The sequence below is a fragment of the Euprymna scolopes genome, chromosome 7 (assembly GCF_053919585.1).
Source record: "Euprymna scolopes isolate OS-2025 chromosome 7, ASM5391958v1, whole genome shotgun sequence".
In the NCBI taxonomy this organism is placed as follows: domain Eukaryota; kingdom Metazoa; phylum Mollusca; class Cephalopoda; order Sepiida; family Sepiolidae; genus Euprymna; species Euprymna scolopes.
The window spans coordinates 9,670,028-9,697,376 of NC_136488.1; the positions used below are offsets into that span (position 1 = coordinate 9,670,028).

The 27,349-nt window shown below is 34.6% G+C and overlaps 1 protein-coding gene across 2 annotated transcripts in view; it reads left to right on the forward strand.

Moving 5' to 3' along the window:
• LOC145279602 (serrate RNA effector molecule homolog A-like) overlaps positions 1-27,349 on the forward strand; it is an 83,393-nt gene that overhangs the window by 31,436 nt on the left and 24,608 nt on the right. For both annotated transcript variants that reach the window (XM_080130769.1, XM_080130770.1), the window contains exons 6-12: positions 3,522-3,691; positions 6,520-6,646; positions 9,757-9,895; positions 18,939-19,049; positions 21,535-21,655; positions 21,768-22,043; positions 24,040-24,185. In XM_080130769.1, the coding sequence (XP_079986895.1) occupies positions 3,522-3,691; positions 6,520-6,646; positions 9,757-9,895; positions 18,939-19,049; positions 21,535-21,655; positions 21,768-22,043; positions 24,040-24,185 (1,090 nt within the window). The remainder of the gene's footprint in view (positions 1-3,521; positions 3,692-6,519; positions 6,647-9,756; positions 9,896-18,938; positions 19,050-21,534; positions 21,656-21,767; positions 22,044-24,039; positions 24,186-27,349) is intronic.

The window sequence follows — 27,349 nt, forward strand, 5'->3', positions numbered from 1 at the left end:
TACACAGACACACAAAGTAGAGAGTTGAGTAGAAAAAATTAAATCTTTACATATTAGTATTATTGGGATGCAGGGAGGGAATTCCAAAGTCTGAGGGGGAAAAAACTTTCAAAGTGGAAGGCTCCCCTGCATCATGAAACATAGTGGAGGTATGGGATTTATTTAAATAAATGCATATTTCAATAAATACCTATTTATTTACTGCAAATGAGAGCCAAATTTTTCTTCAAGACTTCAACATTGTTGGAATAACATTCTGATGGGTGTAGCATTGCCACGGAGATGCACTGGAATGTCTAAGCTGTCTCTTGGGGATCATTCCTACAATTGGCTATCATCTATTCAGTATCTTTGGTTGTGACTTTTACCTTTTCATGTTGTGAAAAATAGTTTTTTATAGTTCCTATTTGCATCTCCACTAGGGCAAATTTGGATAAAAGGGTAGTATTAATGTGGTGACAAGAAGATTGATAAAATCGAGTACTGTTGCCACATCTGGGGAGGAGCTGCTTGGTGCACCCTATCCTGTCTTGACAGTTTAAAACCTAGTAAGTGATGTTCTTTTCTCCTTCCAACAACCTCTTTCCTACAGAAGAGAAGTGAGTTTTTTTTTTTTTTTTTTTTTTTTTTTTACAAAGGCGTCACCACATTATCAAGGCCCAGAGGCCACTCAAGGATAAGGGTTAAAGAGTGTACAGTAGAAATTGGTCAATATAGTAATCATTAGTAATGAAAATTTGGTAAATTTAATAACTTATATGGAACGGCTCATCAAGAACTTATTTACTTTAGACTTGAACACAACCATATTGTAGTCAGTCGGAAAGCAGGAAAACGGAAGACAATTCCACAGGCGTGCAGTTCTAAGAAAGAAGCTTTGTTCATGGAATCTACGTTTAGGTTTAGGCACAGATAAAGAGTGGGGGAAATTATTGATAGTGTTTACAGCTAGACGAGTGTTTCTTGTGAAAGTTTGGCGAGGGGGGACCATAGATTGAAGCTCAGTTGAACACTTTCCATGAAAATAACGATACATCAGAGACAAACTCGCAACATCTCTTCTGTGAGATAGAGGTTGCAAGGAGGAGAAAAGGACATCTCCTACGAGGCTACGAAGTCTATTTTGAACTCTATCAAAGCAGGACAAGTCCTTTCTAGCAGCTCCTGCCCAGATGTGGCAACAGTATTCCATCCTTGGACGTACCTGGCTCTTATATAGGTAGAGAATAGCATCAGCAGAGAGATATCTACTGGATCGATAGAAAGATCCCACCATTTTTCCAGCGGCCTTGGCAACAGATTTGATATACGTGTTCCATTTAAGATCAGGAGTAATGGTCAAGCCCAGAAGCCTGTCAAAACTTGAGGCCTCCTGAAGACGAGAGCCATTCATTTCAATTGATGACAAATGTGAATTAGAATGTTGATGATGTAAAGAGAGAAGCTTGGTTTTAGATGCATTAAAAGTAACCAGCCACTCCTTTCCCCATTGTACTACGTGCTCAAGATCAGAGGAGAGAGAATTGGAGAGAACTTGGTCGTTTACTGTCTTAGATGTGCTACCATAAATGGTAGTGTCGTCAGCATAAATGTCTACAAATGATGTAAGGATATGATTTGGAAGATCATTAATGTAGATCAGGAAAAGAGTTGGGCCCAGGATGGATCCCTGAGGGACACCGGCATTAATACAGTTACTACTGGTCTATCGTTATTCTCATGGCAAGTGTTCATCTAAGCTTAAATCTATGGTCCGCCCTGCAAAACTTTCACAAGTACTCATCTAGCTACAATCAAGAGCCAAGTACGTTCAAGAATGAAGTACTGTTGTCACATCCGGACAGGAGTTGGTAGGAGCAGCTTCTGCCTTGACAGAGTTCAAAATATACTTCGTAGCTTAGTGAGGGATGCCCTTTTCTCTTTCCTGCAACCTCTTTCCCACAGAAGAGTTGTTGCAAGCCTGTCTCTGCTTTATCGTTATTTTCATATCAAGTGCTCGTCTGAGCTCTAATCTATGGTCCCCCCCTCACCAAACTGTCATGAAAAATACTCGTCTATCTGAAACCACTATCAGTAATTTCCCCCACTCTTTATCTGTGCCTAAACCTAATCGTAAATTCCATGAACAAAGCTTCTTTCTTAGAACTGCACACCTATGGAACTCTGTTCCATTTTCCTGCTTTCCAACTGACTACAATATGGTTGTCAACAAGTTCTTGATAAGCCATCCTCTTAAGTAATCCAATTTACCAAATTTCCACTACTCATGATTATTACATTTTCCCGTTGACTAATATACACTCATTAACCCTTATTCTTGAGTGGCCTCCAAGCCTTGATAAGTGTTGACTCCTTTGTAAAAAAAAAAAAAAAAAAAAAGACACTATCAACAAGTTCTTGTTGAGCCACTCCCTTTAAATAATCAAATTCTATTAAATTTTCACCATCAATGATCACTAGGCTGTTGCCTCAGACCACTTCATGCTCATTAACCCTTATTCTTCGGTGTTCTTCAGGTTTTGATAAGTGGTGACTTTCTTTGTAAAAAAAAAAAACTTCTTCCAAAAGCTAAAACAAAATACCTTTACAAATTCAGTAATACGGCATAATCTTCAATAAACAAGAAATTTGCAAACACTAACTATAACCTCATCTCTCTCTCCCTCCCTCTCTCTGTATATATATATATATATATATATATGTGTGTGTGTGTGTTTAGAAAATGTTCAATGTAAAAGCTTAATAGCTTCACATTTAACAACACAGCAGATATAAATAAACAATGATATTCTAAATTCAAGCGATCAAGTCTTTTTTCTTATTTTTACTTGACGAATTTCAAGAGAAAAAATACTTGTGATTCTTGACGCCTGTTTTGCACGCAACAAACAACCAGTAATAAACATATGATAACTACCAAGATCTTTTCTACTGCCTATCAGAAGATCGTCATATCAGTTTGGAGGAAATTCTCAAGCAAAAAAAAAAAAAATAAAAAAAAATTCCTCCTCTCCTCTATAGAAAACCATTACCTAAAGGGACATAGATACATTCATTGACAACTAGCCATTTAAAAATATTTTCTTTTATTTATATTTTTTGCTTGAGAATTTCCACCAGAAATGATATGGTCATCTTCTACATGAGTAAAAAATCCTGGTAATTATTATGTTTGTTACCGCTTGTTCATTTCTGTGCGTAACAGTTACCAATAGTTTCATTGAATTTTTTCCTTTTTAAATTCCGCAAGTAAAAATATGAATTAAAACTTGGTCATTGGAATTTCAAATATCATTGTTTATGTATTTGCATCTTTATTGAACGTTTGCTTGGTGTGGATTTCAGTAAATATGTAGATAAACTTCTTTTTTTAATTATAGAATAAATCTTATGAAAATTATGTTCAGATGCCTTTTCTGACATTTTCATGTTTCATAGTAGCAAGAGGTTTTAGATTGGCTTCATTTCACTATCTTTTCTCTGTGATGATTTTTAACACAAACTGCTGTGTTGTTCTTCAGGTTTAAGTATAAATACCACCCAGAGGAATGCTCCAAGCGGCATGAAGAACAGAGTGCAGCCCTTCGACGAAGGTTACAAATCTTTTTAGAACTTATGGCTCAGGGACGTGTTGACTGCTGCTCAGTAGACATTGATAAATGTGATGAACTCATCAAACTTTTGGATGCTGGTAAGATATATGCCTAGTTTCATTTGCATCTCGCATGAAAAATCTTTGAAAACTTTTGGTATCAATATTACAGTTCTTTTATTCTAAACTACTTGTACCTAGCCAGCATTGCCTGGGAGTCTTTTAATTTCATTTTTATTTTATTTTTTTTTAACTATGCAGTTTTTACAGAATTATTATTTGTAATGATTTGAAAGTTAAATTATTACATGATTATTTGGTAATTAAATTATTAATGGAACTAAATTGCTATAAGAGCCAAGTAGTCCTAGGATGGAGTACTGTTGCCATATCTGGGCAGGAAATGTTAGGAGTACTTTATCCTGCCTTGACAGAGTTCCAAATAGACTTTGAAGCCTAGTAGAAGATGCCCTTTTCTTTTTCCCACAGAAGTGATGTTATGAACCTGTCTCTGCTCTATTGTTATTTTCATGGTAAGTGCTCATCTGAGCTCTAATCTATGCCCCCCCCTCTGCCAAACTTTCATGAAAACACGTCCAGCTGAAACCACCAACAATAATTTCCCCAACTCTTTCTCTGTGCCCAAACCTAAGTGTGGATTCCCTGAACAAAGCTTCTTTCTTAGAATTGTACGCCTGTGGAACTCTTTTCCGTTTCCTTGTGTTCCAGCTGACTATAATATGGTCGTCTTCAAGTCCAATGTAAACAAGTTCTTGATAAGCCATCCTCTTAAGTAATCCAATTTACCAAATTTCCACTACTAATGATTACTATGATATTGTCCCATTGATTAATGTACACTCATTAATCCTTATTCTCGAGTGGCCTCTAGACCTTGATAAGCGGTGCTTCCCTTGTAAAAAAAAAAAAACTATGACTAATTTTATTAAGGTTGTTTTAATTTCTATATGAAGTAATAGGATTTAAATAGTTTCTTGAATGTTTCATTACATGAGAATTTGCTGCTTATCCAGAATAAGAACAATGTGCTCATTTATTATTTCTCTTAATACAAATATGAAATAAAAAAAATACTAGGAAAAAATAAAATACAATGAATAATTATTTAAAATTTTTTTAAAACTTTAAGAAGATTAATATTCAAATAAAAAAAAACACTCATTGTAAAGTAAGTTTCATGAATAAATATTTTTTGAATAACCAACAACTGATAGCAAACAAAATTAATTTTTTAAAGTTTTTTATATGATTTTTTTAGGTTTCATTTTGTCCAGATCAAGATATTTATTTTTTTATATAATAAACCAAATTAGATCTTATCTATCTGTTGGATTAGCTCAAATGGTAGGGAACGTGGCTGGAGTGCTAAATATTTTGGTTTTGATTCTATCTGGTGATACCCAAGTTATTTTTTGTTTACTTTTAAAATTATTACTATATATATATATATGGTAGAACCCCAGGATATGGCATTAAAAATTAGTAACAAAATACAGTACAGTATATAATACACGTGCATATAATCAAATAACATAAATAACATCGTAAATACCATAACCAGAGTCCGGAAAAACATTGTATTCCACATCGTAACCTGAAAAAAAACATATCTTAATCCCACCGTATCTCAGGGTTTGGCTCTGTAATAATAAATACAAAATCTGCATGAATTAAAATATATTTAATCATATTTTATGACCGGCAAGAGCGGGTGCTCTCCTGCTATTGTGTGTGTGTGTGTGTGTATACATACATATATATATATAAGAAAAAAAAAACTTTGGAAAGATGAGATGCAGGTAAAATATTTTCCCATGTTTTTTCCACATTAGGAAAATGAATTCCATTCTGTTCATTGTTAAAGTGTTTTTTATTCTATACGTCTGATGAAAGGCTGTCCTTGTGAAAATTTTCAAACGACATAATGTTTGAATTTGTCCGAATGGTCTTGAAACAATTGTAACTAATGATGAAATACACTAATTGTTGCTATCAATCTATTCCTTGATGTCTTGATTTTGTTAAAACAATATATATATATATATATATATATATATATAATTATTTTCTACTATAATAATTAAATACGTACAGACACTAGTGTTTCATCCTTTCGGGAATCTTCAGTGCAGGGTGTCACGATTAATACCAGTCGAACGATTCGAACCCTGTATCACGAGACATCTCTGGCTCGATTAGCGGAGACCTAATCCATTTGGCTACCATTAACCGCTTGAAATAACGTTGAATTTAAACATCTTAATTTTTTAAATGTTCATTTACGTCAGTCAGACAGTGATCTAATCGTTATACGATGATCTACGCATAAGAGCTAAATTGACCGACTTTAATTCAACTGAAAGTGCTCAACGATAAGAAACAAATTTCTTAATGGGGCTGTCATAATTATTTTCTACTATAATAATTAAATACGTACAGACACTAGTGTTTCATCCTTTCGGGAATCTTCAGTGCAGAGTGTCACGATTAATACCAGTCAAACGATTCGAACCCCGTATCACGAGACATATATATATATAGTGTAGTTAAGCTTAATGGATATTAGATATTCCAACAGTACTAATATTTACTTTTAGAGTAGTCATACCAAGTACTTTATCCACTATGCCACAGCCCTTCTGCAAGGATTCATTGTGTAATGGGTAAAAATACTTGGTAAAATTCGGTTGTAAATTGCACTTTTCTGGTGGTTGAGGGTTTAATCCTCTGTGTTTGTGATACTAAGAATAAAATTGTGGATTACTTCAGACTTTTATGCAGTTTTATGAGAATAGCACTAAGAAAATCTGTGAAGTGGTTTAAATTCAGCCTTTTGAATAAAATGATTTTTAAAAAACTTTTTATGAATTTGTATTCTTAAATCTTATTTCATTCCTTTCAACTAGCTGTTATCAAACTGGAGGGCGGAGATGATACGGATCTAAAAATATTGGATGAACCTGAATCTCCAGAAAAGGAAGAAACCATAAGAAGCCGAAACAACTCTGAATCATTGCCACATGTTGAAAAAAAGTAAGTTTTAATTTAATGGCTAAAAAATATTGGCTGCATTAAATTTTGATTTTGAAAGTTCAAATGGTCAATAAACATCTCTGTATCAGTAACATACTGGTCAAAGTTGAGCTAAAAAAATAACGTTAAAGGTATGAATCTAAATTTGTGCATGTTTTTAAAATATAAATATATATATATATATATATATATATATATATATATATACATACTCAGGGTTTTTTATATTCAAAAGTAATGGACTAATGAATTCAACGAGGTTGTTAGATAGTGCTCAATAAAAAGAGCTAAAAATACTTGTTTATTGTTATATAAAAATGCTCACATCCCGCTGCTACAAATAGCCACTTGTTTCAATCAAACAACAGATATCATCAGGCAGCGACTTGACTATTCATTTAGGTTATTCATTGAACTTTTGAATAGTCAAGTCGCTGCCTGATGATATCTGTTGTTTGATTGAAACAAGTGGCTATTTGTAGCAGCGGGATGTGAGCATGTTTATATAACAATAAACAAGTATGTATATATATATATATATATATATATATAGCTATTAAGTTGTTGCATTTTAATTTTCGGATTACTGTAAAAACCCATGTAATATGTACATATTTTTTTCCGAACATAAAAAGTACATTTGGGGCAAGGGCAGGGGTGATCTGTAGATTTTAAATTTAATCGTAGTTCAAAAAAAATTAGGAGAATCGTTTCCAACATCAAAAAATAGGCACAAATGAAAAAAAAATTTTTTTACGATTTCAAATTCCAATTAATTGTCCTAACACTAATGTATGTATGTATATATATATATATATATATATATATATATTTACAAGCACACACACATTAGAAGAATACCTGTCCCAGGATGGGTAAAATTCCCTGAACTGAACAATTTGGTACCATTTTTATGCAAATTAAAATCAATATATAATTCTACTAAACCTTATGTCTAGAATCCTTATTCCATTTTTCATCAAATTTCATTACATAATTTGGATTTTGAAAAAATGTCTAAAATTCAAAGCTTTAGCATGTATTCTTGATCAGAAATTAAAATTCAGGGAATCTTGCTTAATTAGAGTCAAATGATTATAACTCAAATTTAATGTAAATCTGAAATATTTCGATTTTCAAATCAGAGGTTGTACTCTTCTTATGCGCAATAAAAATCCTTTAAAATACTCCAAAGAAACTGAAATTTATACAATGTTTATTAATTGTTAAATTATTGTTAAAATTTCACACAAGTCAGAGGTATTTAAAGTTTCATGAAGTGCTTCTATCCACTTTTTGGCCCCGTTGCATCAAACTAAATGTAGCCCAAATTACTCACTCTTATGTGTAGCAGCTGTGTGATTAACTCTCCACTTCAACCTGGGATTGACATTTCTAGCCTCCAAAAACTGAGTGATTCCAACTTATCTTCATCTCTGTTTTGCTCTCAGTTCTATGGAATTTCCAAAATATATTCCATATCCAATGAAATCACATTAAGTTCCCAGATTACCAATTATCCAATCTTTACCAGACTGAATTTTAAAGAAAAGAAAGATTATTTTCTGTCTGAAAAAATATTTAGTAAAAATATTCTAAAATCCCATTTAGTATTGTGTAACAATAGTTGTGCCTGGGCAATGCCAGGTGGCCTTGCTAGTATAATTTAATGTCTGAATATATTGCTATATTGAAAAAGAAAAAAAAAAAGCCTACAAATTTATTAAATATATCAAGAAGCACAAAATATAATTGTTCGCAGAAATAGAAATACTCAAATAACAGGTGTGACCTGTGACCTTGCTGGGATTGTTTGTAACTGAGGTGATGGATGAAATTGTCAAAAGGTATTTTCTAAAGCCTGCAAGCGCAGACATCTCTCTGATTTGAGATGAGAAAGAAGTTATTAATTTAGAATTCTGATTTGGGGAAAAAGGAAGACCAAAATGTTATTGGTTTAGGATTTCTGTATGCGAGAGGGAAGAACGAACCAGAGAGATTATCAATATAAGCAAAGGAAAAACACAAGTTAAAAGATTCGCTTCTGCTCACCGTGGAGTTCATATCACTGAGATAGCCCCTGGACTTGGTGTTACTGTCACCAACTAAAAATGTTCAAAACTTAAGATTTCAGGAACCAAAAAGTCAGTCCAAAAACAACTAAAGTACAATTATACATTTTTCTTCCTCAACTCAATTTTTTAACAATTATTAAAATATTTTTATAAAAAAAAGGACAACCATTAAATTATTTATTTTTCTTGCTTAAAAATGACCTCTGCTCCTCATCGATACAATTCTGATGAGTGATGACCATTGGACGAATTACACTCATGATCTAGACAACGTGGGATGAGATAATCTGATGGAACAAGACTCTTTGACATCTTTGGTCTTCATCAGGCAGCAACCTTTTTGTGAGTTGATACTAAGTGACCACCCAGAACTTAAGAATGGCCAAAGTCTAAGATGTCACCACATAAAGGAAAAGTTGAATGCAATTGGTTATATTTGAAAATCCCATTCAATAATTTCATCAGAAATTTTGTGAACCTCTCAAAGCTTCTATTAATAGAAATTATTAATCATATATGAAGTAGATTTAAATATTCAGTTCTTGCCTAGAATTCAAAACCTGAAAATGAAAAAAAAACATATGTATGATGACAAAAATATCATATTCCAAAAATCACCTTCTTCAGCTGTATCTTGTCAAACTCTGGAATTTCAAACAAAATTATTTAATCCACATATTTAGCATGCTCTCATTCTGTCAGCGATGACTGAGTAAAAGTCCTAAATAATTCATAAGGCCCTGTGTGGATAAAGTACTTGGTAAAATTCAGCTGTAAGTGACACTCTTCTAGAGGTTGAAGGTTCAATCCTCAGTGTAGGTGATGCTCAAAAATATAATTGCAAATTACTTAAAACTTCTACCCGGTCATGACTGATGAAATGACAGCATACTACCCCCCAGGGGTTACATCAATGAAAACGTTAAAATATCATTGCTGATAAGAATGGTAGTCCAAATGATCCAAGTAACACAAGTTTTTTTTATTTTGTTTTTCTATTGATAGAATTTGATTTTTTTTTTTTTGTTTGTTTAGAACTGAGGAAGAAGCTGACAAAAGCAATGTATTAAAACATTCCAAATCTTCCGAAGAGGTGACTGCATCAAATGAGAAAAAGAAAGAAAATGCTGAAAATAAAGATGAGACAAAAGAGGAAGAAGAAAAACAATCAGATGTAAGTAAAAAAAAGTTTTTTATATTCATCAGTAATTCTTGGAGGTGTGAAATGTGTAATTTACTATTCATATTAAACTGTTATTCGCAGTCAATTGATGGTTAGAGATAGAAATGTTCAAAACATGAATGATGTGTTCAGTATGCAAAAAGTTTTCAACAAAACAAACTTTCCTTACAAACAGTTATCTTTATCATTTACATGTGGAGAAGAGACGTCTTTCAGTTTCAGTTTTTACATAAAACGCAAACTTAGCGTACATTTTTTATTTCTAGACTGCTTTCTACACATTACTAGTGTTGACTATGAAGTCCGCTATGTGAAGGTCAAGTTCTACTGATTCTTCATTTACTAATACTCTTTGGAAAAGTACGAACCTACAATTTCCTTCAAGTTATGGATAAAGTAGCAACTTGCATTCAACTAATTGTATATAATTGTTTATAATAAGTTGTGTTTTGTCTACAAAGTGTAGGTATGTTTATGAACAAGAACTTGTGTATGTTTGTCGCATAGTCCGTGATCGTCCCATTCATTATGTTGGTTCAAGATTGTTGTTCGATTCCAATAGTCCTGCAACAAAGAATTCTCATCCCAAACATAACTGTAATTCCAGTTTATAAACAATTTTTTTTTTTTTTTTTTTTTTTTTTTTTTACAAGGTGATCACCACTTATCAAGGCCCGGAAGCCACTCAGGGATAAGGGTTATTGCATGTACAGTACGTTAGTGTGGGGGTTTAATAAAAATGTCTACTTAAGGGTGCGGTTCATCAGGAATTTGTTTACGTTGGACTTGAAGACATCCAGGTTGTAGTCAGGTGGGAAGCAAGCAGACGGAACAGAGTTCCACAGGTGTGCAGTTCTAAGAAAGAAGCTTTGTTCATGGAATCTACATTTTGATTTAGGCACAGATAAAGAGTGGGGAAAATTTTTGACAGTGGTTTCAGCTAGACGGGTGTTTTTCGTAAAAGATTTGCGAGGGCGGACTAGAGATTGGAGCTCAGACGAGCACCTGCCATGGAAATAACGATAAAACAAGGATAGGCTCGCAACGTCTCTTCTATGGGAAAGAGGTTGCAGGGAAGAGAAAAGGGCATCCCCCACTAAGCCACGAAGTCTATTTTGTACTTTGTCAAAGCAGGATAGGCTGTTTTTAGCAGCTCCTGCCCAGATATGGCAGCAGTATTCCATCCTTGGACATACTTGGCTTTTATATAGATAGAGAATTACATCAGTAGTGAGATATCTTCTTGAGTAGAAGGATCCCACCATCTTTCCAGCGACCTTGGCAACAGACTTATGTACATGTTTCATTTCAGATCAAGAGTAAAGGTCAAGCCCAGAAGCTTGTCAAAACATGGGGCTTCTCCTAGACGAGAGCCATCCATTTCAGTTGATGCCAGATGGGGATCAGAGCGTTGATGATGTAAAGATAGGAGCTTGGTTTTAGATGCATTAAAGGTAACCAGCCACCTCTTCCTCCACTGAATCACGTGCTCGAGATCAGAGGAGAGAGAATCTGAGAGAACTTTGTCATTTACAGCCTTTGATGTGTTGCCGTAGATGGTTGTGTCATCAGCATAGATGTCAATGAATGATTTAAGTATGTGTTTAAGGAGATCATTGATGTGGATTATGAAAAGAGTTGGGCCCAGGATTATTTATATTTTTTACTTTAATTTATTTTTATTTAGTTTATTTATATTTATTTATTGGGAAGTGATGCTTAACGACACAGATTTACGACCTGGATGTCCCAAGTTCAAATCCAGTTCATTCCACAAAAAATCACTTTTATTTAGGATGTTGGCAACCTTCATGTGGTTTCTCACATACTTCTAAATGTCTTTCTGGAAATAATTTCTGATTAGAAAAATATCGGGGAAACCAATGCCAGCAATAAAATCTTAGGATTCATATGATATGATTTATTTATTTTTATATTTTTTTTAATTTATTTATTATTTTTATTTTTTATTTTTTTACTACTCATCTTGGATTGAATGGCAGACTTGCAAAATGAAATCTTTTATCTTGTCCAGCTAAAAACACCAGTTCAACCCGACGCACTAGACTCTCTGTTCCAAAGAACCACTGAAAACCAACTCGCTCTTCAAAAATCCAACTCCAGCTCTGTGCCTTAAGAGATAATTCTCACCTCATAAGCTGAGATATATGTCTTTTTGACAGAGACTCTTAGTTTCTGGCCTTTATCAGTGGTCACCATTTGACCATCCAAAAGTTGACTCCTCAATATATCCACTAGAGATGACAGCTAGACAGTGTTCATTCAGAAGAGTCTATCTCGAGACAATCTATAAACACACAAATATCCACCAACCAGGGAATTGTAGATTGTGCATTTGGAGAGCCATTAAATTTGTCAGTCTCTGAAGGAGTCATAAACATAGCATAGACTCTCAAACTTTATTCTTTCAAGTAGACAAATGGAATGGTGAATGGACCAAAATACAAAATCAATGATATTTTCAAATTCTTCTGTTCCCTTCTTCCTTTGGCCAGATATTTAGAATGTGCAACATCTACCATTTGTATGCACCATCAAAACATGCAACCCACCACATGTGTTTACATGTTGTAAAATTGATAAACCAAACTGCTAGTCTTGGGGAATGGTATGAACCTGTATACTTCCTTCGGCTATGGTTAAAGGTTGATATGCTATTAAACAGAAACATGAACCCTTCCTGAAATTTTTTAGCTAACTATTTTTGTGAATTCCTTCAATTAGTCTGTATTTTTTTTTTTTTTTTTTTTTTTTTATTACATTTTCACCCCAAACAAGGCACATTGCCACTTTGGTGTAGGGGGCTACTATCAGGGGAAACATCTACTGGGGCACTATGTAGGGATTAGGGCAGCGAGATGTTGGTTCACGTTGCACTTGAACTTATGCATGTCAGTACAGTTGGGGAAGCAGTGACCTGGAATGGAATTCCAAAGTCTAGCAGTTCTGGGGAAGAAACTACTGGAGTAGAAAGATCTTTTACATCTAGGGATCTCTACAGTGTGGGGGTGGGATTTTGCAGCTTGTCGGGTCTGTCGAGGGTGTTCACGTCGTGGGGGCACAAGTGCTTGCAGTTCTTCAGAGCATTCACCATTATAATACTTGTAGAACAGGCAGAGGGATGCAACGTTTCGACGATGGGACAGAGGCTGAAGTTTTGATGCCAGTTTAGGGCCTATCAGATTTGCGACTCTCTTTTGAACCCTGTCAAGGAGAGAGAGACTAGTAGCCGATGCACCAGCCCAAATATGACAGCAATACTCCATACATGGGCGAATAGTGGCCTTATAGAGGTACAGGATACTTTCGGGTGTTAGAAGTTTTCGCAGCGGCCCTGGCAATGCCCTCGATGTAATTGTTCCAGCTCATGTTTCCTGTGAACGTTAGGCCAAGGAGCTTGAAAGACGTACTCTCAGCTAAAGAGTTGTTGGCCATTGCTATAGGTGGTAGAGAAGGTTTCTTGTAATTATTGAATGAAACCAGTTTTGTCTTGGTGGCATTTAACGTTACCATCCATTTTTGTCCCCATTCCACTACTGATTTGAGGTCATCCTCTAGTGTTTCTGCCATTACTTTAGATATATGTTCATTTGTTTTCCTGTCGTGCCTGCTATAGAGTGTGGTGTCATCAGCATATATACCCATCTCAGAGGCAATTTTATCGGGGAGGTCATTTATGAATATCAGGAACAGCAGAGGACCAAGGATAGATCCCTGGGGCACTCCGGCATTTATATTATATTGTTTAGACGTACGACCATCGAGGACAACCTGGATTTTTCTCTTATCTAAGAAGAATTTAATTATGTTAAGTATTCTACCAGTGATACCGTAAGATCTAATCTTCCTAGGGAGACACTCATGCCATACCCTGTCAAAAGCCTTAGATATATCTAGAGCTACCGCTCTGCCCTCTCCCGCTTTGTCCAGTGAATGGTATATGTGTTCAGAGATTACAGTGAGGATGTCTGCCGTGGAACGGGCTTGTCTAAATCCATATTGATGGTCGGTCAGAAGTTTAGCATCTGTAAGGTGCTGGACTAGAGCATGGTTAATTAAGGTCTCAAATATTTTGGCAAAAAGTGGGAGGAGGCTAATAGGGCGATAATTTAATGGGTCAGTTCTTTCGCCAGAATTCTTGAATACTGGTACCACAGAAGCAGTTTTCTAGCAGCTCGGAAAGCAAGATTCATTAAGGCATTTGTTGTAGAGTTTGGAGAGAACTGGAGCTACTTCGGCTGAGCACTTTTTTAATAGCACAGCTGGGATGAGGTCGGGTCCACATGCTTTGGAAGTGTCAAGGTTTTTTATGATAGCATGCACCTGAGCAGGGGTGATTTCCAGATCGTCTAGCTTAGCGTCTGTCCGCATAGGAAAGTCAGGTAGGGGGTGGTTTAAAGGGTCCAGTGTAGAGTTGGAGGCAAACCGACTGGCAAGCATGTTAGCCTTCTCGGTTGCTGAGCAAAGAACCTCGTGATTGTTGGTTAGTGGGGGAACCGTTGATTGCCCATTATTTACTACACTGTTGTAGATTTTCCAGAAGTCACGAGTTCCTAATTTTTTGTGCTTCGATGCGTTTTTTAGTGATTTCCGTAAATTCCCTCTTAGCTGTCGCTATTTCTTTCTTAACGTTACTTCTAGCTTCTATGTACTTTTGTCTGTTTGAACTGGACTTATGTCGGTTAAACCTTCGGAATGCATGCTGCCTTTGAGCAATGGCAGTTGCGCAAGTCGAAGTAAACCATTGGGGAGAGTGGGGCTTGCTATAGAATTTCCGCATGGGAACATGCGCTTCGATTGCAGTTTTGAACCATTCAGTGGTCTCAGTTGCACACTGTTCAGCAGGAAGAGAAAAAATATTTCCCCATGGGGCGTCTCTGATAAGATCTCTGATAGCTTCCCAGTCAGCCTTTTTATAATATCTCGTTGTTTTGAGCACTGGCTCTTCAGTTTTGGGTCTAGAGTTTAGGGCGATTTCAACCATTATTACCGCATGATCAGCGTTCCCAAGTGGGCTGTCGGCTTTCGTTACACAATCATCAGGAATTGTGGTCAAAAACAGATCTAATAGTGATGCGTGTTGTTCTTCCTGATCAGGGAAGCGGGTTGGAAAAGTAACAATTTGCGATAGGGAGTGAGATACAGAGAAGCTATGAGTTGCGCTGCCTGCTGCATCTGTATAAGTAGAGAATCCAAGCCAGTTTTTGTGATGGACATTAAAGTCACCAAATACATGTACTTGGGCGCTAGTGTCGAAAGAGAGTGCTGTGTCTATGCTGTCAGATACTTTGTTTATTATGGTGCAGTCTTGGGTCGAAGGAGAGCGGTAGAGAAAGTAAAAGTAGCTAATGTTGTGTTGCATGATTAGTCTAAAGCACATAAAGGCTTGATCATCCGTTTCTAGGTTTGTTTCTCTAGTCAGGGGAAGGGTATTACGAATGTAAACTCCAAGTCCGTGCATATGTTTGTCAGAGTCCTTACGGCAGAGTGGGAGATATCCCGGCATGTTAAAGTAGTTAGAGGGGATGGAGGAGTGTAGGTTAGTCTCACTTAGTGCTAAGATATCCGGGGTATTTGTTAGGAGAAATGCTTCAACATCAGCTAAATTAGTTCTAAGCCCACGGATATTTGTGAATGCAAGCCTCAAGGGAGGAGGCAAGTTGGATTTGTTTGACCCTAAGCCTGGTTTAAGCTTATTTTTAGATTGTACTGTCATCATGTTTTTTAACGAGTTTCAGTTGGGTTAGGGGAAGCCGAACAGGAGGTTATGCAGAATATCACACATGCATCACAAGTAGACCATCAGCTGACCCTCCATCAACTAGGACTGTGGCCTCAGGAAAGCCCACCGGGGATGAGTGCAGGGTCCCTTTCCATGCGCGCCATGGCACTGCAAACATCCCGATATTATTCAACTGTTGATGGAGCAGCCGCTCTAAGCGCTACCAAAGAGTTAGGGCACCTGTACTACCAGTCGGAAACAGCAGCCAGTAACTGTCAATCCGGTACCCTCAACCCATCAGAGGAAGGTCAACCCAATCTAATTGCTCAGGCATATGTGGTACTCAAGCATTCTCAAATGCCCAGCTTTAGGGGTGGGGTGTGTCGGGAGTGGGGGAATCGGCGTTCATTGCCCTAGACAAGAAACAAGATCTACCAATGGGTGTTTCTGTCGAATCACTGATAGTATCTCTGCGCCTTACTAATAGGCAAAGAAGGAGTATGGAAGCCGGGCGATAGGCAGGACCTATCTACTCCTTAAGCAATTTAGGTATTGCAAACCGGTAATTTGTTTGAGTCACCAGCTCTAGGAAGGCTGTCATCCAAGACTGAAGAGGCCTCCCTCCTCTTTGGTTTAGTTTCAGAGTTTTCCTTCTCCTAGATGGATGATCTGGAAAGATCTACTGGGTCCGTCACCACTGAGAGGGTTTGCTCCACGCCTGGGTTCTAATCCAGGTTTTTCTGCGACCCCGCGTGGTTAGATAATGTTATTGGGTTAGTTTGTAGAGGTTATATCTGCTAAATAGTTACACTCCTCAAAGTGGATTAGGGATATTGTTATTTCATTGTTACTGGATAAAGGGGTTGAGTAGAGCTCATGCAGTGTAAGCAACTATGATTGTAAGGAGGCTTGTTAGGAGATAGTGTGGTTAGAGGCTTTCATTTTTGTTTATATATATTTTTTTCTCATTTTTTTTTTCCTTTTTTATTTTTTTTTATTTTTTTATTTTTTTTTTATCCATGTGAGCTTGGGTCTAGTATAATATTAAAGTGTGAGTAGGAGTGAAGAATTGAACTACGAGTTGTGCCAAAACTATATTTTAGATGATATCAGGGCATCAGATGCGAGTGCAATATAGTACGGGTAAAACAGTAAGTTTTGAGTCATGTGTAATTTGATAAATAGATATATGGGCTGGTTTTAGTAGGTGCGAATAAAGTTGGAGGTGCAAGGTGAGTTTCTATTATTGAGAGAAGATTTTTTCAGCTTTCAAGTAAAAGTTATGGACATTTAGCATAGCAAGGAGCATTGGTTCAGTTTCGTATTAGCGTTGCAAAGATATCTAAGAGGGGACAGTTGTGTAATGCAGTGCGGTGTGCTTTGCTTCCGAGTACATACTTTAGCTGTTTAATCCCAACTGGAATAGGAATGAACTCCAATGCATGTCTAGAGGGTAGAATTGTATAGATGTTTAGTGATGACTAAGCAGTTAGCATGTGAGAGTCAGGGGCTGGAAGTTAAAGATTCCAGTACAAAACGGAGTGAAATGTAGGAGTTAAGTGGAGGTTTGGTGGGAAGGAGCAGATTGTTAGCCTTCAAGGGATAGGAGTTATTAATTTACAAGAAACAGATCTAGGATTTAGAGTGGCAGGTAAGTTGTTTTTTTTTTTGCGCATGCAGGCTAGACAGAGGTAATCGTCTTGGAGGTAAAATGTATATTGGGATTTCGTAGCTAGCAGTTAGGTGTTTGTTCCAGTTACAAGAACTAGTTCATGGCGGTCTGAAATTCCGTATTTTGTATTTATAGGAAGACATTAAGGTAACGCACAGGAGCATAGCATCCACTCAGGAAGAATAGCTCTAGTATCACAGCTAAGATACTGCATATTTAGGTAACGAATAGTGAAAGTTAGATTAGGTGGCACTTTTTTTTTTTTTTTGCACCTTACCATGGCTGTTACTATTAAGTATTGTACTTAAATAAAGTTCTTCTGTCATCTAAATAAGCTAAAAAGGGATTCCCCCTCCGTATTACTACGTCGATGTGACATGGTAAAAAGAAATTAGTCAGGAAATTGTTTTTAAAATAAGTGAATCAAGAATGGTCAAGATGTCTGAGAGATAAGATAAAATTACATCGAAAAAAAAAAAAAAAATAAATAAATAAATAAAAATAATAAATAAATAAATAAAATAAAAAGGTTAGATTTGTTTGGTTTAAAAAGAGGATAGAATAAAATATAAAATAAGATAAAGTGTGCAAAGAAAATACAAAAAATGTACTTAGCTAAAAATTAGATCTTCGTTGTGGTGGCAAATGGCTCTTCGACCACCATGCAAGTGACGCTAAGGAAATTCTGACCTTACTAAGCCATTACTAAGCCAGGTCATTGGAGTAGGGGGGGGGCACACCTTACAGTTGGTCGTTAGTGAGAGCTTTCCCTTCTTTAAGGGGAAGGAAAGGAAAGAATACCAATATTCTGCTTATATATTTTGAATAGATTCTGAAACTTCGTCACATTTAGATTTTACAACAGTAACTTGGCCAGGCATGAATTAAATTAAAAACTGGGCAATTAGGCTGAAAAGAAATATAGAAGCTAATACGCAATCTGAAATCAAGACAATTTCTTGTCTGAGATATTTACCAGTAAAGAAAGTCCGTGCGTCTTTTTTTCGCCTACGACTCATTTTTAGGCACAGTTAATAATTCGGGTGTTTATATGTCAAGCGGTCGACTTCATATTTAAATTAATCTATTTCAATGAGAGTAGATTATGCATAAAAAGAAAAAAAGTTCTTCTGTCATCTAAATAAGCTAAAAAGGGATTCCCCCTCCGTATTACTACGTCGATGTGACATGGTAAAAAGAAATTAGTCAGGAAATTGTTTTTAAAATAAGTGAATCAAGAATGGTCAAGATGTCTGAGAGATAAGATAAAATTACATCGAAAAAAAAAAAAAATAAAAAAATAAATAAATAAAAAAAAAAAATAAATAAATAAATAAAATAAATAAAATAAAAGGGTTAGATTTGTTTGGTTTAAAAAGAGGATAGAATAAAATATAAAATAAGATAAAGTGTGCAAAGAAAATACAAAAAATGTACTTAGCTAAAAATTAGATCTTCTACATTGATAAACTGGCATGTCTGTATTGCATAAAGGTTTGCTTGTTTTTTTTTCTTTTGGATTTTGATGACACAAAACCTTCTATTCTGTAGAATTTCTTGTATTTTATTGCAATCCTTTTATTTCCTAATAACAAATGTTTTTCTCGCCTGATTTTTAGCAACTTCTTGAACTTCCAATCAACAAAGAACAGGAAGAATTACAAAAAAAAGCTCAAGAATTCTCCAAACAGCAACAGAATGAACCAGAAGATGACAATGGAGAAGAACAAGTATGTTAGAATATATATATATATATATATATTTTTCTTTTCTAAGCTATTATAATGACTGACATGTATTGGGTATCGAATATTAAAAAAATAAACTCAAGAACTTTATTTTCACATACAATATATAAAATACAAATTTATATTATTTGAATTCTTCAGATGAATATTCTCAGCTTGAGTATTTGCACAATGTTTTAGTTGATGTAATATCCAACCTTCTATAAGTGTATCTTGTCAAACTTGGGAATCTGGACAGAATTTCAAACGGAACCCTTTATTTAATTTGTAGGGGTAGCATGCTTTTGTTCCATCATGGATAAAAGTCCTAAGTAATTTGCAATCATATTTTTGGTTGCCCACACTGAGGATTGAACCATCAACCTTCAGAGGAATATCACTTTTACAACTGAATTTTTCCAAGTATTCTAACCACTGCACCATGAATCCTATTAGACAATTCTAGTACAAATTTTAGGAGCCTTAAATCTATTTTATTTTTAGATGTACATATCACTATTAATACACATATATTAGTGGCCTGGCAATGCCACAGGGGAGATAACCAAGCAAAAAAAAAACACCTAAGCGAAATTCATATATATATACTATTACTACCTACTTATTACTATATATGTTATCTATTATTTATAATAAACAGTTCCCATATTGTGTTAAATTATACTGAATATCCAATCATGGCTGACAGAATGATAGCATTCTACCCTTGTGAATTACAACTGAGAAAGGTCGGGGGTTACATCAACCAAAACGTTGTGAAAATAATACTGAAGATGAGAACAGTAATCGAAAGAATCCAAATAACCAATCCTCATCTCAAAAATTCAGAAACGTAAACCGAATTTATCTTAGTATCTCAATTATTCCACACATTATCACCGTCCAAATTTAGTTAAACATTACGTTTTGTGTAGTACTGAATACAAGGCCAACTTAGGCATAAAAGCTTCAAATAATGAAAAAAATCTTCATAAATGTAATGCTATGGTTTATTTAGGGAAAAATAAGAATATAAGATATACTCAATATTAAATACTGGTAAAAATTGCATTACAACAAAAATTATATAAAAACAGAAAAGCATATTGACTGTTCATATAAGTTTTATTTTAGTAGCAAACATGTAAAACTTATGATTCATGACATACAGATTTTTTTCATTAGTACATCAATAAAAATCTGCCACTTTCTTTGGATTGTACCTCTCTACTTCTTTTCTTTTGACTGCCCCCCTCCCATCTATCTCTTTTTTTGACTGCTCCCCATCTACATCTTTCTTTTTGATTGTCCCCCCCCCCTTTATCTCTTTCCTTTTAACTCCCCTCCCCTTTACCTCTTTTCTTTTTGACTGCCCCATCTACCTCTTTTCTTTTGATGGGCCCCCTCCCCATCTATCTCTCTCTTTTTGACTGCCCCCTATCTACTTTGCTCCTTTTGACTGCCCCCCCATTCACCTTTTTCCTTTTTACTACTCCCATCAACTTTTCTTTTAACTACCCCTCCCCATCTACCTCTCCTTTTGACTACACCCCCCTCTACCTCTCTCCTTTTGACTGCCCCCCATACTTCCCTGTCCTTTAAACGGTCTCTTTCTAAAAACTGGTTCAACAATATAGTAAAAATACAAACTGACTAACTAACCTAATTCTGTGTCTTTGAATCCAATGATTGTAAATGTAGCTTGTGTAGTTTCCGACTTGCATTTGGATACTCATATATACAGAATTTCTGCTTTTCTTTGTGTGATAGATTTCGGCTTGAATATTTTATTGTAGTTTGACAAAAAACTACCAATTTAGGTTGGTTCATGTTTCTTATAAAATATTCCTATTTTTCTTTAAAGATGATTTTCTCTTAATATTTTTGTTTTTGTTCTCAAATAAAATCTACATTGTCGATGGTGATTTTTTTTTTCTTATTTCTTTTCTTTATAATTTCCTTGTATTTTGAAAAAAAATGGTTGCTTATTTAGAATTACACTTTGTTAAAAAACAAAAATATAGGAAAATCAGATTCCGATTCTGATGTACTCATCACGGAATGACAATGTCATATTCTAAAAATCACGTAAATGGATCAAGTGTTTTTGTTTTTTTTAAGAAAATCAAATTTTATGAAGTGAAGCTGTATTGTTTAAAATTTTGCCAAAATTCAAGGGTGAAAATTCAATTTGACTGCAGACGTTTTGTTTGTATTCAAAATAATTAACTTTTTAATTGCTAAAAAGTGTAAAATTTAATCTTAATTTAAAAAAAGTATGCTTGATCAATTTCTCTGATTTTTGGAATATAATATTTTCATCCCGTGACAAGTATGTACATCATAAAGATTTTTTTTTTAATCAAATGTAATTTTAAATGAGCACCAAAAAATGTTAATGAATAAAATAAATGAAAAGTTTTGAATCAAAAAGAAATAACTTAAATTTTTGTTATTTTAAAAAATTGTTTGCATCTTCTCTTTGAAGGACCGTGAGACGAAAGGGAAAAAGAAACGTCACCGTGACAAAACTGAATACAGCTATGAAACCGGGTCAGAATCTGAAAGTGGTTCTGATTCCGATTCTGAACCAGAACCAGCTCCCCCTGGTGAGTAGAAATCTGCATCCAAACGGGAGCCTTTACTCTAGCTTGTTCAAAAAACACAAACCAACTGGCGAGAGGCATCATTGTAAATCTTATGTAAAATCTCTTTTGTCAGGTGTAGACGATCCCCCGGAAGCGAGTGCCGAGAATTCTCCAGCACCAAATGCTGAAGGAGGTGAAAAAGTTGAAGAAGCAAAAGAGGAAGATGAAGAAGCAAAAACAAAGGAGAAAAGTGATGACGAAGATGACGATGGCGAGAAGCAAAAGTCAGAGGCAGAAGATGATGATGACGACGACGACGACGATGATGATGATGACGACGACGACGACAAAGAAGGTGAAGAGAAGGAAGATGCAGAAAGTATGACAGGAAAGGAAACAGAAAAGTCAGGTAGGATATTAGAATGTCAACTAAATTTTTCCTTTTTCTTTATTACTTTATCTGAAATTTAAAATAATCACAATTTAAAAACCTTTTATTTTCTTTTTATTTCTGTACAAAACAAAAATATTTAATGAGGTAACTATTAAGATATTCGAGTTTTGTTAAAAATAACTGAGAGAAATGTTATTTTTTTTTGTTTTAATTTTTGCCATTTCTCTCAAGACAGTATATTTTCAAAAAGATAATTTAATGAAGAAATATGTGTCATGAAAAATCTGGTTATTGTCCAGAATTCCTCCAACTTTAAAAAAAAAAAAAAAAAAAATCTGTATGATATATGTACTCATGACAAAATGAAAATATCATATTCCAAAATTCACATAAATTGATCAAGTGGTTTTAAAGAGAAGAAAACGTTCCAAGAAACAAAGGGAGATAACTTAACAATCATTTATACTTCTTGAATTCATGTTGTAATTACCTTCAAATTCCTGTTATTCACTTAAAAATGATTTTCTTTATAAAAATAAAATTTATGATCAGTTTACGAAGCTCATTCTGAAAGTACAATCTCCTTTTTCTTTTCTTTTTAAAATTTTGCAATCCCCTTTGGTCTATTCAGACAGAATAGAAAAAATAGGAGGCATTACTTTTGGAACACCCCCTCATGTGTGATTTTTGGAAAATGTATATTTTCATTTGTCATGAGTACATACATCATACAGATTTTTCTTTTTTTTATAGGGGGGCGGGGAGGATTCTGGGCATTAACCAACAATCCATAGCACGTCTTATGCAATGTTGAAACTTAAATTTCATAAATATTTTTCCTTTTCTTATTTAAGAATGAAGTAAATGTATGTAATAATATTTTTTTACATAAAAACACAGCTATTGCAGACCGGTTCTGTTTCCTGTGTTATTTTAAAATCTAATTTTTATAAAATTAAATATTTTTATTGTATTAAGTTATTAATTACATTAATTGAATAAAGTTGTTTAACAGTATGACATATTTAAAAAAAAAAAAAAATTATGTTTGAAAATAAATTTCCACAGACAAATATGATTAGCAATTTTATAACATTTTTTTAAAATTTAAACTATGAATGAGATGATACAATTGTACAGGTTAAGAAAGCAGTATTGTTAAAAATGTATTGGATGGCAATTCTCTCTTAATTGGAAGAAATCTGTTTGATTTCAATTTTTTTTAAGATGGAATCACCAACAGTGTTTATTTTTTTAGAAATATTTTTTATTCACTCTGTCTTGTCTTGCTCCCTGTTTTTCTTGCAAATTGTAAACCTTTACCGCTATTATAAATTTATCTGCATTGCATTTGAAAAAATAAATTTTGCGATAATAGTTGGTGTGTTGTGTACATTATGATTTCAAACAATTTCAATATTTTCTTAGAAATAAACAGATTGGGGTGAGATAACTTTGTTTTGTCACAAAAAACTTGTCTCGTCATCAATTGCCTTTCTCCTAATTGTCTCCTCCTCATCAATTGCCTTTCTCTCGATACTTTTTTCACCAATTGAGAGTGAGTAGAAATAAAACCAAACAGTTCATCTGACAACTCAATTTGTATATGAATAAAACCGATTTATTTGTACATTAGGGTTTTTTTTTTGTTGTTTCCAAAAAAAAAAAAAATTTCATCCAAATGTTTTACATTAATTCTTGTCTCTATCTTTGTCAATAGTCTTGTCAGCACCATCATAAGACCAATTTGCTCTTATAAATTGGCTGAAGTTATATTTTAATAATCAAAAATTTGTCCTAAATATTTTGATTATTTCATACAAAAATTATTTTCTTAGTTGTTAATGACGTGAAATATTTTATGATTTTAAAGTGTTAATCTTTGTTTAGAAAGGAAATAATCAGCTTTGGTATAAATCTCTGAGTGTGATATGACTTTACTGAATTTTAGAATTTGATGAATTGCCGAAGATGAAAATGTGCATTTTTCTGATTGGATGTTTCGTTTCAGATGAAAAAGAGAAAGATGTTGACATGGCAGAAGAGGAAACTCCAGAAAAATCAAATGGCAGCCAAGCCCCCCGTGCCCTTCACAAAACGTGTTCCATATTTCTACGTAACTTAGCTCCTTCGATTACCAAACAAGAGGTTGTAGCTGTAAGTAATGTTTGCGTCATGTCAGACTTTTCTGACATATAATGCCATGCACACCAAAATATTCGTTTTGGTAAAATAGTGGTTGATATGAATTTGAAAGTTTATCAGAATTTGATAGGTGGTTAGATTTAAAGAAGTTTTCATTTTGTAGAAATTATTTATTTTTGAAAGACTGAAGAAAAACATATATGATGGATGTTTAAAAAATAATGTCTCCTATTTTTATTCCACCTGAATGGATCATAGGGATTGCAACTTACATTATTATAATGACTGAACTTATGCATTCATTCATGAACGTGCATCAGAAGCAGAAATGCGGTATTGAATTCCTCCATGCAAAAAAAATTGAACCAATCAACATTCATTGGCACCCGTTGAACAATTACGAAGTCGCTGCAGTTGATGTTAGCACAGATGAGTTCATTGATTTCAGAGTTGCAACAGAAATGTGAGTGACAAAGTGTGCTGTGGACTTTTACAACCAAGTTATTGTTCATCACTTAAAAAAATGCATTGAGAATGGTGGTGACTATATAGAAAAATAAATTTTGGAGCACAGCAGGTCACTCATTTAAATTTTACCACTTGCGTCTTCGTAGCTCTTTAACATTTTAGCTTTTAAATTAAAAAATAGGAGGCTTTACTTTTGGAATGATCCTCATATAAGAATAGAAGTGTTGTTCAATCCATGCCTTTCTAACTGTTCTACAATTAAGTATGAAAAATGTGATTTATTAAGCATGGGACTAACAACTAACTTTATTTTATTTATGCCTGATGGGTATTTTAGTAAAATGAAAATGAAAAAAAAAAAAATTTTTTTTTCTAATCTTTCATTTTTTTTCTACTTTTCTTTTTCTTAATGCTGACCAGTATAATATTCCAGTCAGTTCAGATTCTTTTAAAAATCAGAACTTGTTAGGGTATTTGAATCGGAAAAAAATGAGCTTCATTTCTCATTGCAAAAATGATTCTTTTAACTTTTTTTGTTTTAAACTTTCTGTTAATAATGATAAAGTGATAAATATTTGATTTTTAGCTACCAGTAAAACTAAAATTAATAATGGATTTAGGTAGGCATGGTATGAGTGGATAAATAGGACAAAATGACATGAAAAATCTTGATAAAAATCACAAATAATAAATACAAATAAAAAGGAAAGAAAATTATATCTACGTTTGAAATTAGATAAGGACTCTCTGCTACCCCAAATAAAATAGTACCATTTTAGGTGATTTTAAAATCAAAATCGTGAATTTAGAACAGAACACTGGAAGTTATATCCACACCGGAAGTTAGGAAGTATGTTAGCTGAATCAGTAATTGTATTGGAATCGTCCCATCACTATGGAAAAAAGCCCGGATGTTTGGAGGTGTGTGTTGAGCAAAAAAAAAAAAAAAAAAAAAAAAAAAAAAAAAAAAAAAAAAAAATGGTAGTTGGCAGGCTTGAACCTATACTGCGAAGGGAGAAAAAAACGTGACGTCTGCTGTTGCGTCTATCACAAAACCGGAAGTGACGAACGTCAAAATTAAGGCTAGACAATTGAAAAGAGTCGATGACTTTCGATAATATCGGCAAAAAAAGCAACCTCCTCCTTGTAGAAAACTGCCCCATTGAGGGTGAAGGAATGAATGTTTTGGGCCAATTTTTTTATATTTGTCATCCGAAAGTTTGAGATTTAAAACGATAGTGATTTCGTCACGTTCCGACACATCTGTCAAAAGTTTTAGGCAGACATACATACATTTAAACAGATTTTTGCCCTTTATATTATAGACTAGTGTAGGTGCCCGGTGTTGCCTGGGTGTTTGTAGGTGTGAAAAAAAAAAATTTTTTTTTGGTAGAAAGGTAGGCTCCAATCCAAAGTCTTGACGCGAAAGTGGAAAAGAAAAAAAAACCTTACTCCTTACATTTTACTTGACGCGAAGGTGGAAAAGAAAAAAAAACCTTACTCCTTACATTTTACTTGACGCGAAGGTGGAAAAGAAAAAAAAACCTTACTCCTTACCACTCAGCCACAACAGGACAGGAAGTGAAAAGCGTTTTAATTTAACGATTAAAAGTTAAGTGACAGATATGTAAATTTAATGAGATCAAACATCACGCCATAGGGGCATGAAATCCTACACTTAACTTTGGCTGCGAGGCAGTTTTTGTGGTTTTGTTTCCCCAAGATGTTGGGGGAAAACCAGCTCCCCATGAAAGGAGAGTGTCCAAATGAATAGCAATTGTCTGATATGAGAGGTTTTCACCACATTGATCAAAGCTCTGGACATCCCTGGCAGAAAGGCCAAGGAACCACTTCGTTTCAATTAGTTTCACTTTATTTATACTAAAAAGCCAAACAAACACGTGACAGGACGGAATAACGCGAATTTTATAAAAGCCGATCAAAATAAATCTAGACACAATGTCCCTTCGCAAATCGTAGATATTACAATCTAGGGGGTATATAAAAAGTACTAAGACATAGTAACCCCCCCAGAAAACCCCAGCGAAAAAGCCTTTGCTGGACATACAAAAATGCGTGCGCCACTTTTGCCTTTTATATTTATAGACTAGCGAGGGGTACCCGGCGTTGGAGGTGTGTGTGGAAACTCCGATGAGGGGGGGGGGGGGTAAAAAAAATAAGTATGAGGATCGAACCCGAACCCTTGAGGCAAAGTTGTAAATTAAAGTGTGAAAAAAAAAGTGCGATGTTAACCATTGCCCCACCGCGAGATGCTAACGGAAACGTGTTTGAATTTATTTAATTACTTGGATTTAGCAGGTGCCCGTTTTAATGAGTTAATGAGGTCAAGTTTGACTGCGGGATTTCATTTACTGCTGAACGCTTTTTTTTCCTCCCCATGATGTTATAGGAAAAAGACTAACCCACATGTGGCGAGCGACAAATGTTGAATATTTATCTTCCCGAAATCGAGCAAATTAAATAGACAGGCGAGCTTCTTTGTTAACTGTGAGATATTACGATTTATATGTGATATAAAAAGTTTTAAAAAGTTGTGAAGCGAGCGACTGCTTCTCTATAAAAAAGCCTTTTGTAGACACACAGAAAAAGCGAACACACATACATACATACATTTTCGCTTTTATATTTATAGATAAGCAATTTTCCACTTTATTTTCGCAATCGATATATTTTGGATGAGTTTGAAG